The sequence below is a fragment of the Athene cunicularia genome (assembly GCF_003259725.1).
Source record: "Athene cunicularia isolate RWA chromosome 3 unlocalized genomic scaffold, athCun1 chr3_part1, whole genome shotgun sequence".
Taxonomy (NCBI): domain Eukaryota; kingdom Metazoa; phylum Chordata; class Aves; order Strigiformes; family Strigidae; genus Athene; species Athene cunicularia.
Window position 1 is genome coordinate 98,154,735 of NW_020799097.1, and position 14,206 is coordinate 98,168,940.

General features: G+C 36.2%; 1 protein-coding gene across 4 annotated transcripts in view; it reads right to left on the reverse strand.

Moving 5' to 3' along the window:
* The window catches only part of MTA3 (metastasis associated 1 family member 3), a 138,554-nt gene that overhangs the window by 44,280 nt on the left and 80,068 nt on the right, over positions 1-14,206 (reverse strand). For all 4 annotated transcript variants that reach the window (XM_026845318.1, XM_026845319.1, XM_026845320.1 and 1 more), the window contains exons 11-14: positions 12,539-12,663; positions 11,098-11,249; positions 10,420-10,642; positions 1,868-1,954 (exon numbers count right to left, since the gene is read on the reverse strand). In XM_026845318.1, coding sequence (XP_026701119.1) covers positions 1,868-1,954; positions 10,420-10,642; positions 11,098-11,249; positions 12,539-12,663 — 587 coding nt within the window. The remainder of the gene's footprint in view (positions 1-1,867; positions 1,955-10,419; positions 10,643-11,097; positions 11,250-12,538; positions 12,664-14,206) is intronic.

A 14,206-nucleotide genomic window follows, 5' to 3' on the forward strand; every position in this document is an offset into this window, starting at 1 on the left:
CGGAACTGGCAGCCAAGAAGCAGAACAGCAATAAAAGGAAGCAATGACCCAGGATGTGCAGGGCACTGAAATCCTCTCTGCCTTATCAGTCAGGCTGAGAACAGTAGTGCTCTGAGACACACCCAGTTACCTGTATGGCAATAAATGTCTGTGGGAATGGCATGGAAGGAATTTTAAAAAGAAAACAAACACCTCCTGGATAAGCTATGATGTGATATTTAATACCAGATTTTATGAGAATAATAATGCAATATTCACTGGAACATGCAAAAATCCCAAATAAACAAACAAAAAAAAACAAACTAAAAAAACCTAAAAGCCCCCACCAAGTTAAATAGCAAACAAAAAGCCATTTTCTAGCCATTCTTACACATTTGGAATGAATATAGATTCATGTATTTAATGCACTCGGTACACTTCATATCCCTGTAACACATATTGTTTGCTTTCAACTGTAGTGAGATACTTTCACTTCCCATAGAATCAAATGCTAAGCAGACTCTACAGATACCTGGTATATTTTAGTACCATTAATCTTCTACAAAACCTTCACCTAACTACACATAATGGTGTCTGACACTGTTTGTCCATTTACTCCCATTAAACATAAAGACTTATGCTCCCAGAGGTATCAAGACGATCTCTCACCAACTAAATAACATGGCACTAAAAACATGCAGTATCTTCTGAGATTACTATAGACACTGCCAATTCTTCTTTCGACTACATAGACAGGTCAGCCAGGAGAACCATCTTCTGTCCGATTGTCCCCTCTTACAACCACAGCTCCACCAAGACAATCTAAGCAGTCCTTTCTTCATCCATGCTAATGACAACATACGTAACACACAGCTGGGATGCCTGTAGGAAATGATCACTGGCTTTTCACAAACTCCAGGGCAGAAGGAATAAAAATTCAGTGAGAGTGGGCAATAATTCTTCATTATCCAGTTTTCTGAAGTTTGGATTTTGTTAAAATTGATGTTCTGGAAGAACAATTATAACTATATTAATAGCTATTTTCTATTTAATTAAGAGACTGTTAATGTTTACTTTATTCTACTACAAAAAAAAACTTCTGTTAATTGAAATTTTGAGCAAAACACCTAGACTCAGCTCTACCCTTAGCTTCACTTCTGTAGAATGGGATTAATACAGTGCAGAATTATTCACTGTTTCTCTGATCAGTGGATTGATTTCTATATTCATTTGAGGATTAATAGAAAGCCATTAGGCTTTCTTATATGGTTGTTTAAATATTTAAGAGTCAGTTCTGATTCCTTGCAAAGAGGATGATTTTCATTTTTTTAATAAGGAATTACAATTACTAGAATTTCCCCTCTCCCCATTATTTTATGTGAGTTCACTGTCCTCTTGACTGTGATCTCAGTACAGATTTCATCGCATCTTTTAAAATTATGTCATCACATTAGAAGATCATTGTCTTCCTGAGAGACAGTCTGAGGTCTCCTCCTTTTAAGTACATACGAGTATTACAAGTGGATTCAAGGGGCACAGTAGAGCAACACTGAGCATACTGAATATCTCCCCTTTGAGCGCTTATTTTTTAATTTAGACTACCAGACTATTTTTCACATTCTAAATTACATCAGGTTTCATTTTAAACCAGTCGCAGAAGGTCTTCTGATTCTTTAAACCAGTATCAGAAGGCCTTCTGCCTACATTCTGCAAGTTCAGTCATGAAGTTTTGCAACTGATAGTGGACAGGAATTTTTACTGATTTATTAACCTTACAGTTTTCTTGTTAGTAAAAGAATAAATCCCTCACTCTACGCATGTAAAATTCTTAAGTCAGTACATACTGAATGTTCATTTGGTTTGTCATTCTCTGGAGGCAGATACGCACCTAAATACCCAATGATACATGACAGTGGTTTTCTGGTGCTTTTTATCTTCAGAGGATTTCCAGCAAGTTCACAATGTCGATCTGCATCTGAGAATTTTAAAGAATAAAACTCAGTTTAAATATTTTACCATGACAAATACAATTAGGACACACCAACCAGCTTCTGACTTGCAGTTTTACCACAAATTTCTTTTTTCCTTTTAGCACATGTTCTTGCTTATAATGATGGATATCTAAATGGAGGCTAATGCAAGTGATAATATATATATTTTTTTAAAGTTAGTGTAACTTCTAACCCAAATTTGACTGCATTTTTTGCTTACAAAGTCTTTTTGGAGACAGTCAGCTAGGCAGATGACACACAGATGAAAACGTGAGTACTAAAATAAAAGGAGCTCTGGCTGTTAAAAATACTTTACATTGAATCTTCAGTTTTCTACAAGCCTATCTGGCTGTAAATAGGGTAATACAAAGGTAAGAAGGGTTTAAAGTTGGGACTACTGATTTCTGTCTTTTCTTACTCGCATAGTACAGTGATTCATTTCATTCTTAAGTAAAACAGAACATGGGGGCTATCATGGCAAGATGAGGCTTAAAAACAAAACCAAAAAAAACCCCCCTGTACTACAAACTTTTGAACAGTGGCCAGTTGTAACATAGTATAACAGAGCTCAAAGGTCTCAAAATTCCTGCAAGGTAAAAGAAAACAAACAGTTCAGTAACTACCTTAAATTTGACACTACCACTATGAACTCACACCTTTAAAGACACTGAAAATATGCAAGCAGACAATCTGTCTAAATGCCCCGAATATAAAAGTGCTACTATGAAGAGGTTCATGCTTAGACAGCAAAGTCAGTCAACCTAAGGTAAAATTTCACAAGACTCTAGGTTTCAGTAATTTCCAAGACTACTGGACCTATATTATCTTTTTTAAAAAAAAAACAAAAACACAACTACTCAGAGTGATTCAGTTATTTGTCTTCCAAAAGCATGTAATTCATTCCCATACAGGGCTTCCAGCATCCCTAGAACACAGGTATTCTGTTTTGTACAAAACTGCATTCACATGTTGATTGTGTAGATCTAGAGTTCTCACATGCAATTACTTCCCACATACACATACCTACCTGTACGCTTTTCTTTCTATAGGTTTCAAATCTGCAGATCTGCATTTTCTAACAAGATTTACAGGAGCTAGACATTATAAATAGATTATAATCATTGTAATTCCACTTTGTCTCCACCTTCTGCTTTAGCAAAATGTTCCTGTTTGCTTCATTCCAGCACACACGATGGAGTACATAATCACACAAAGAAGGTAAGACACTATATAGAACAATTAACAATCTCTTCATATACTCATTCTAGCTCTGTGCAAAAAACATGTAAGTCATGAAACCACAGCAATGACTGAAATAAGTATTTCAGTATGTTCACAGATGTTTTGAACACAACAGATGATGCACAACTTATTTCAATATATTAAGGAATCTACTTGAAATTCTGGAAATGCCAGTTGGTATCTGGGCAGCCCAAAGGTTCCAGAGCCCTAATGTTGAGTACAAGAAGCACTTTGTTATTTTATCTTAATAACAAAATATACTGTTCTCAGTGGAAAAAAAAATGCCATGAATCCGGTGCCTGGAATATTTTTAATATTCCACAGCACTTGAAATATTTTAAGTGACAGAGTAGAACAATGTGTCTCCACTGTCTCCCCATGTAAAATAAGCACAGACTACACGGTAAGTATTTTATAGTTACTTTGGGAACAGCAAAGCATGGCCTAAGAAGTAATTAGCAAGAAAATTTTCCATTTACGTGTCTTCAGTGTAAAAAAAAGACATTGAATCACGGTGTGATATTAATATGCTGACTGAGAATACAGACTGCAAAGAGAGTACAATATCCATGCTTGAGGCAAAGCATGTTCACCAAAGGTATTGAGCAGGTATTCCAAAGCACACCTATCTGTAAAACCAGTTAAATATGTTTAACAACAGCAAACTTTAATCCACAATACGGTACTCCCATTAAAGGTATAATAAAGTTTATGACCTTTATGACATGCAGAAAAACACAAAAGTTAGATTGTGCATCACTTTCAAGTGTAAAACCACAGAATAAAATTTAGGTAGGAAGCTGTCAAAAATAAAATTTAGAAGTCCTAAAATAAAATATGGGCTTCCACATGAACATTAAAAATCTTAGTACGATCAGTGAAATAGTGGAAGCTATGAGAAAAAATAATCCATTTAAAAACACCAACTACCCAGGAGTATTATATTTGATAGAGTATTTTTTCAAACATAACAAAAGCAGGAAGTGTGCTAGTGCATGTAGCAATAGGAGATGATCAAGGTGTGAGGAAAATATATAAGAAAGATAAAGGCATGGCAGAAAAGCTGAATGTATTCTTTGCATCAGTGTTCACTGCAGAAGAACTTAAAGAAGCTCACTTCCAAAATCCTTTTACAAGGGAAGTGTAAGAACTGTGTCACATCGAAATGTCCATAGGAAATACTTCAAAACAAACCAGTTAATGAATAAAAACAAGTTACCAGAACCAGGTGGAATTCATCCAAACAGAAACTGCTGAGCACGTACACTACTGGTGTTTAACTAATGCTTAAACTGGTCTTGGTTCAAGAGAACAAAAACATGGCAAAAGTGATAACATTCTTCAGTAAGTAGATCTGCAGACTGGCAAAAGGGTTGAACTATTAACAGAGGCGTACAGTTAAATATGGAAACATCGAGGGAGCCAACAATGACCTTGTAGAGGGAAAACATGTTTAATGCGTTCACATTATTCAGCAGCGTGTCCCTGAAACAAGGACAACTGCATACTGGGCCTCATGAGCACCAGTGCAGCCAGCGGGGCAAGGGAGGTAACCTTTCCCCTCCACCCCTGGAAAACACGTCCAGACCCTGTGTTGACTTCTTGGATCCCTGCTAGAAGAGATACAGACATACTGGATCAAGTTCAGCTATGGGGGAGCCACCAAGCTTGTTGGGGGCTGGAGTACAGGACATTCATGGAGTGTCTGAGGGAGCTGGGTCTGGTCAGTCTTCAGATGAGAAAGCCAAGGGGAGACCCAATTGCTACCTCTAACTTCCTAGCAGCAGAGCAGACTGAGCCAGAGCCTTCTCAGAGGTACATAGGGATAGGACAACATACTACTGCTGTCTGTGGCAATGGACACAAGCTTGGAGATGGGAAATTCTTTTTAGAGGTAAGGAAAATATTATTTACTGTGAAGTTGAACAAACATTGGGACAGGTGCCCAGAGAAGCTGTGGAGTTTCCACCCTTGGAGATACACAAATCTAATCTGGACAGAAGGCCCATGAGCAAACACATAAACTTTATGAAGGGGGTAGAATTAGAGACCTACAGAGGTCCCTTCCTACTTACGTGTCCTGTAAACCTGTGATTGCAGGTCTGCCAGGATCCTCTGAAGGAATTGTGACATGTACACATGCAGCTGATTTGGCACACAACTTGGCATTTCAGTTAGCTGTTAACAAACTGTGTCACCAAAGACCATTGCTGTCCAGCTGTTACAGGGCAAAAGATAAGTTTTTTTCAGGGATTAGCACCTGATTAAAATTAATTGTCTATGTAAGCCCCAAAAGACCTGTGCTGTTCAACATACAAAAGATCAGGAAAAGAGGCGATCAGAGAGTTAAAGTTTGCTGATAAGAAATTATGAAGCATAATCAAAGCTAAAACTAATGACAAAGGATATCAGCAACATCAAGTAATAAATGTAAATTAATTCTCAAGGGGTAAAATGACTGTAATTTACAGATATAACACTGGGTTCTACACCACCACCATGCAGAAGAGAATTCACAGAGTCAGCCAGTGTCAACAGCTTTCTAAAAATATCTAGACAATACTAAAGAGTGGTCACTTATAAGGAAATTAAAATCTAAATATTAGAAATTATGATGACAGGAAAATAGAAAACATTTGACTCTCTCTAAAATGATGGGAAATCTGTACCTTGAAGTGCATGCAATTTGGGGCACCATAACCCTAAAGAGGATACAGTACAATTAGAAAAACTCCAGGGAACAACATTACGAACCACAGCATAAAATGGATTCTTTATGAGGTTTTAAACAGACCAAGATCTAACCTAGAAAAGTGATGACTGTTGTGGGTCTTACAGAGGTCAATGAAATCAGGAATGTTATGGAGAAGCTGATAGCAAATAAGACTTGTTCTTTTAGATTTGAAAGGGTTCTTCAATGATTTCCTTTTCTTAAACTAGATCTGTAGGTCTCTTAAGCTTAGAAAGACTCTCGGGGAGTTACTTCTCTTTGAAGTTCCATCATATCTCTATCAAAACTCAGATTATCTAATGAATGTATTGTGCTCTATGTATTCCCTAAATTGTATTCTTCTTAGAAACTTTGGGAAAAAAATAGCACGCTCTTTTCATTATATTACTGGCTACTAAAATCTGGCACGAACTATATTTAAAGATAACGGTAGAGAAAATATTTTCACCCTAGATGCAGCCAAAAGATCTTCTGTAGCTATCAAAATCAAGGATGTAAAACATTGTTTATGAAACAGTACCCATAAATGTTACTCACTTCAGATGAATGGGCAGTTTTACACCAGTAAAACATAGGCTGTATGCTTATAAAGACAAATCAGTTACATTTTGCATATTCTACTTAATTTTCACTTATCTTTGTTTTATCAAACCAGACTGGAACAAGCAAGTACTGTGCACCAAACTTGTCAATAAATCTGCAGATTTAAAGGTATGTTGTTTTGATCATAAACAGTATACCCATTTCCAGAGAACTATATATATTATACAGATAATATATGACCATTCACTGCAAACATTTTGACAATCATGTCTATACATAGACATAGTTACCCAAATTTAAATTACTATAATTAATACATATAATTATATTGATGAAACTATATTCAAGCAGGGGAAAAAAAAAAAAAAACAAATCAAAATCCCTCAAAAATCTTCTTGTGCTGAAGGAATAAGGTTCACAGATGCATGGCTTTCTGCCATGTATATACCTATAGGCTTGAAAGCTGGCAACAGATCAGTGTTGTCAGTGACTGTAGAAGAATGCCCACTTTGGTTTCCTCTGATTAAGAGACCTTCCATAGACAGGATAATTTTGCTAAACTTACTAAAAAACATGCAATATATTAAAACTAAAAAGAAGGTATTTTGCCTAATTTAGAGCATGGGAATTTCCTCTTACTGAAACAGTTTGCCAATTCTAATTATTAGTGAAAATCCATCAGACAAGTTTATTGTCAACAACTACAGTGAGTCTATTATCTTCAGCTGAACAAAGTTCGAGATTTCCATGATGGGTTGTGCTCCTAGCAGGAGATGCCATGCCTTCTCAACCTCCTGGTGCCCATTCCCTAGATTGAACTGGGATGGTAATGCATCATCTCCTCTACCTCCTGCTGGCATCTGAGCAGGGGTCATGCTATATGGTTCATTAATGAGAAAAATCTAATTCTCTGCACTAACTGAAGGAATAAAGAACATAGAATAGGACCTTGTTTTCTGCCAGTGGGTGTAATGGGCCAAGGCAGATGATGTGGGTGGAATTACTACAATAAAAAAATGCTCTGTCTGAAATGTGGTTTCACCTAAAAGATGGTTGGGCCTGAGGTTAGCATCCTCAAAGGCCTCCATGTCCCTTCCAAGACAAAAGAAGTATCTGCAAATCAGTTCAGGTGGCATGCAAAAATCAATTTATTTTATGAGCAAGCTCCAACTGGCTTGTTCAGACTTCCTTTCTCAGAACTGGGAATTAGTTTCATTTACAACGTGACAGTTCAACAAATTGCATAAGATTGAAAAGACATAAAACCTGGTATGCTGCTGGGGTAAGTGCCCTACCATCCTTCTGCCTTTAGGTTTTATGGTTTCTGAATGTGATATCGTGCCTGCTGCAACAGAGTTGTGAAATGCAGTTAAATTTTCAGGCACTGGTTTGTCACACACACAGAGCCGTGTGAGTCTGACCAAGCATCTAAGCAGACATTAGATTCAAGTTTCAGCACACCTACATGAAAAACAAATTACAAATCAGTTCTTGCATATCCTAACCTTCTCATGCCATATCACCTCATGAGGGATCTGCTAATCTGACCAGGTTATCATCTAAGCACGACAACAACTTCTGTAACACCAACACAGACATTTATTCAATCTTGTTATTACTCACCGGTATTCAACACATGAAATCATTACTCTTAATTAAATATGTAATTTAAAAATTTAAAAAAAAAATTACTTGTCTCAGGCTACCCTTAGAAAAGGATTCAAGGCATTCTCAGAAATAAAGAGAATATTTAGTTATAACATTAAAATCTAGAGAGTTCACTGAACACAGGTCACCAGATAAAGTACAGGAACGAAACAGACAATTTTTTATTTACTTACTTACTAGACCTTACTAGAGTAAGAATATGACAGTGACAATGCAGCTAAGATCATTGTATGATTCCACAGAGAGATACTGCCAGATACAGAGTATGTGCACGTGTGTGTGTGCATATATGTGTATGTGTGCACAGAGAGTAGCACGAGTTAAATTAATTAAATAGGGTATAATCTGGTTTCCACCATTGTAAAATAGTTTGAATGTCGTGTTCAAAAAGCCTTGGTAACTGTTCATTTTTTTTCCTCAATCTATGCTAGGTCTATCAGGAAGCATCAGCACTCAAAAAGACAAAATTGCAAGGTCCAAATTTTGCTTTAAGCAAAAAGAATAATGAAAGACAGAGACTACAGGGGGAAAAAAAATAAATCTTTCCACTCTTGATGCTAATCTGATGTGGCACTTTTTCATTCAAAGGAACAAAGATGAAGCACTCACAGCACTGCCAGTCTGATACAAGAATGACTATTTCCTGCTGAAAAGCTCAGCCTTTCACTCCTTTGATTTAAAGTTGAACTGTGTATATAACACTTGTTCTAGTATGATGAACAGTTGGATGAAACTTTTTTTTCTTCTATTTTTTCTCTTCCTTAAACAAAAGCTTCATCATCTTTTGAATTGAGTTACTGCACTGAGAAGAGGGATATGGATAAAAAGATTCAAGGTTCAAGTGACTTCCTAAATTAATTTCCCTCCATGATTCAGCAGAAATCAGTGCCAAATACATAAATTAAAAGGCAGTGATTTCCTTTCAGTAAATAACTTATTTTGTATTAGAATTAAAAATATGATCCTAGTCCAGTCTTTGGACAGAATTCTTCCATAAAGTACAACCCACGTTATTCACACAGTGGACATATGGTTTCCTTAAATCTGAAAGCTGCTCCTGACTTGCATAGCTTTGAAAGGAGGAAGAAAATGGCCAACAGGACAACTAAATAAATAAGACGACAATGAACAGAAATATTCACCAAGTTCTGGATGACTGTGGAAGTAGGTGAAGAGTTTGCATGTGAAGAATGGCTGGTGTAAAAGTACATAAGGTGAAAATAATTACTCAAAACCAGATTTTAAGCATCCATGGAGTAAATTTCTTATTCACACTGACATCATCAGCATCCCAGTTCAGTATGGTGGGAAAACATTTAGTGTTTAATCTAGTAAACACAGGTATAACACCAACATCTACTATTCTAAAAAAAGGTCTCTTCGATTCTAATACAACAGACAGTATGAGGAGCCAGCACGGCTCATCTTGGAATACCCAGCATCTGCTCCAAGAACGGCACCTATGGAATACTGGGAAACGTAACCTAACAGTGGGAGCAATAAAACAACATGCTCAGCACAGATATAAAACCTGCTGAAATATTCAGTGACTTTGCAACAGAACTTACACACATATGCATGTAAAGAGACTTACTGTTGCTATCTACAACTCACATTTTGTCTACTAGTGAATTTACCCGTTCTTTATATTTTGCCTATATGAAGAACAAGCATAATATATAAAATGTTATTTAAACTAAAATTTAATACTTGAACAGACCAAGAAAAAAAGATGCAATTATGATAAAATAATAAACATGGCTATCACCACCATCTGATCACCACAGTAACAAAGGGCTGTATTACATGCCCGATTTAAATTCTTATGCATCCTCAGCTCTATTCCTTAACCAACCCCACTGAGAAAAAGTAAAACATGTACAGATCTATACTTTCTGCTCAGCTAAGGAATAAACAATATAGAAGCAAACTTCTTTCACACTGCCTAGTAGGAAGCACCTTTTTTATGTCACAGCATTGATTTCCTCTCTCTGCCCCTGATTTTTTTTCAATGAGAATTTTCTGTAAGTGAATGAGGTAACAGTTATCCCCTTTTTAATTCATATGAAATGTTTCCCCAGCCTGAAATCTGTTCAAAGCAGCCAGAATTTATCCAATGTGTTGGTGATATGCTGGACAAATGAAAAAATGAAAAGCAAAAGCATATAGACAAGAAATGTTTATTGAAAAAGAAAATAAAATTAAAAGACAAAAAATGGGTGGGAAGCACAGCACACAGAACTAAGAATTAAAAAAACATCTTACATTCTGCCTTAATGGCAGCACAGTTAATAGGGACAAAGGGACGTCTTGCTGCCTGCCGCAGCCGGAGGGTATTTTTGCAGACCTGACGGGCCAGTTTTGTCCAACACGTTGTGTGAAGAAAGAAAGCTTGACGTGTTTTCACTGCCGACTTTGGACTTCCAGTGTTACGAACTGGAGTTCCCTGTGTGGCCTGCCGGGACATGTGAGTTCTAACATGAGATTCCTATGAAAATAAAATTAAAAAATTCAGAGTTTGGATAAATTCACAAGGTTAATCAAATAATATGTATAAGCACTATACAAAACATGTGGGGCTTATGAAAGAAGCTGCATAACACAGTAGAAAGCTCTACTGTAAGTGGATATATAATGCCATTCTACATGAGATATAGTAGAGTCATATTAACATTTTATACATAACACACCATTTGATTGACAAGATTACATTTGTCCACCAAAAATGCATGAAGTGGATGTTTGTTTATCTAAGACTTGGTCATATAAAGATATGGCAGGACCTGCAGTTCTACTTAAGACAAGAAAATGATTAATAAATTAAGTTCTGTAAAACTGAAATTGAACACACAGATAAAAACCCAAGCCATTAAACATTCAAATCACAGCAGCCTTGTGAAAGCACCACATTTTATTTTAGTAATTCTACCTATGCAATCCTACCTCTGTAGGTTGGCTGGAAGACAGTTTGTCTTCATCTGTCTGTGTGGGCATTTTCAGGCCACCATATTTCTTCCAATAAATCCAGCAAGATGCACACAATCTACACTGCATATTAGGAGGACCCCAAGAATACCACTGGTGAGACTGTGGAGCTAAGAGAAAAAAACAGTACAGCTGAAATGGTGTGTGCTACATTGAATATAAAATCCAAATACTGTAATAGAAGGCATTCCCAAAGAGCATTATATGAATAAATATTTATTACATTTCAGATGGATAAAAGAACTTGGATTTTTAGTTTATTTTTTAAAAAGCTTAAAAGTTTATTTTTAAAAAAGCACCCCAAAAGTCAACTCCAAATGGAAATTTCGAAATACTTTCCTATTTAATTTCAAACGAGAGACTTTGTATTACCAAGAAGAGATTTTCTTCCAGGGGACTACAAAAAATCCCCCAAAACAACCAGCCAACCAACAAAAAAACCCAAACAGAAAAGAAAAAAACCACCAACACAACAAAAAAACCCAAACCCCAAAACCCTATACACCCTCCACTATTTCTAATCTTACACTGGAAGACAGGCTTATTAAGTAGCCTGCTACTTATTAGAATTACTAGAGATGTAGGGATTTTTCCCAAGTCATGCAAAGTGAGTACTTGTAAGTCAAAATTCGTATAAAAAAAGGACAAGCACTTCTACTGACCTTGGAGATTCATGTGTACCTTTATCTTGTGCATGTTGAGACTCAGAAGGAAACACTAATTTAACCTTTCTGTAATCTTTCACGAGAAAACTTATTTTAAAAATGTGATTTGAAAACCAACAAAGTATATAACTGGAACTTTCTATATACAGAAAATTATTTTAATTTAATTGGTGTTTAAGATGCAGTGAGCCATAGCAATGGCAAGTAAATAACTCTCATATGATAGGCCTTTTCAATGCTTTCCAGTTCTGTTACATCTTCTCTCATATAATCCATGTTGAAACCTGCTATTTCAAGTCCACCAGGGACCACCAGAAACACACAAAATACTAGAAAAAAACAACTTCACCTTCCCCATCCCCAACAACAATAACAAAAGAGGGTGGGAAACGACACACACCCGAAAACAACTCAAAAAGACCTGCAACCTTACAGGAGAAACAAAAATAAATTTGAATCTAGTATTCTGAAGGTAAAGAAAAACATATCAGTGCCATCATATTATATTACTTTATCTTTCTGTACTTTCTGAATTCTTAAAAAAATCATAAAGTGGATTTGAATACTGATATTCCATCAACATATTGAAGACGGGTCTAAATTTGGTTTTGCCACACAATTATCCTCTATCTATAACATGCAAACAAAAGTAGATATATTTGTTTTTTTTAAAAGTGCGTATTAAAATTTAATATTATTATTATTATTATTAATAATAATAAAAAATTACTTACTATAGCAACTTTCACAAGCCCGACCTATTAGTGAGGCCTGTGCCTGATAAGAGGCTCCCATTGCTCCATTGACTGCAGCAGGTTTCCCATTGTTGCTGGATATTTGATTGGGATTTGGTTTATTGCTTTAAAAAAAAAAAAAAAAAAAAGCTTTTACTAACAAGTTAGTCTACATGAAAACAAACAATCTAATTCTGGAATTCTGATGTGTGGTGACAACACCTGTAAAAACTTCTCTAAACAAGATTGATTTTTATACTCTGGTATTTTCAGCACTGTAAGAGACTTCTTCTATAAAGAGCTGCTTTGATACTCAAATTTACAGATCTTTGTAAAATGCTTTCACATGGTCTAAGCTACTTGGAGAGCTAGTAAAAGACCAAGTCTCAAGGTGAAGCATTAACATAAGCCTGACACAGGACAGAATTTAAGAAGGGGATTCCAGTCAACAGATGAAGCTTTACAGTGTGAGGCTGGGCTTTGGGTGAAGTATAGCAAGTAAGAACAGTAACACTGACTAAAATACCAGACAGGCTGTCCAACCTAGAAGAGAGTTTGCTGCCTCATATTACAGGCAGAAGTACATACCTCCCCACCAACTATAATAAATGCAAATGTTGTATAATCCTGCAAAGCTCGCCCATGTAATATCAGGCTGTTCTGCCTGGGTTGTGTCCTAAACATCTTTCACACTCTGAGAAGGCTGAAGAACTGTTACTGGATTTTTTTTTTGTTATATTATTATGATGATTATTTTACCTACTAATACTTCACTGACTTTAAGGTCAGCTAATTCAGAGGAAATGAATATACTCCTGGCTAGGTTAAGTACTGCACTTCCAAAGCCTCAACTCTGTAGGTGTTAATTACCCATTTGACAAGCTATATTCACAATACAATGCAAGGCTGGATACACTGATTCTTAAAATGATTATTCATTACTTTAGGTAGCATAAAGCATATCCAAGATTAGTTAAAATAACTAATTGAAGAAATCTTTACTGTATCATCTCTACTCCAAAGGCCAGCAGATCTGTCTCCTGCCTTCTCCTTTTTCACTATATCCAGTGAGAGACTATTTTACAATTTCCAGATACGCTTTATCAACTACCCTCAAGAGAAGTACCTTGGGCTCAAGGTACAAGTGAAGGTATCGAGATTATTTTCTCCCACGTTATGATCTGTTGCTTAGAGACCTTCCAGAGAAAGCATGAATTGAAGGGTTATTGAGAACAGAACCTTGCTTTTACAGTAAATACCTTATGATCAAATTCAAAAAGGTATTCAGCTCTGAGAATCAATTCTACTCAGATTTCAGATACACTAAATCAGTCTTGAAACACAGCATTAAGCAATCAATTTGCCCACAAGTGCCCAGATTGCACAGTTATCAAAGGCTTGAGAAGCCCTACCCTCTTACCATTGACTATGGATTTTGTCTTGACATGGAAGTAAAAGACAAGACGTTCAAAAAGATAAAAAAGGTAAAAACCCTACATTTCAAAACAGATTTTGTCATTCAGTACAACTAGTCCCCCTACTGTGAACATATTGCCAAAAGTCCTGAGCTGTCCACACGGACCAATGAAATAAAACTGAGAAAGCATTATGTAAAAACTGAGAATCTTACAGTTTTCCTAAAGCAGCCATTTACCTGAGACGGTTAGG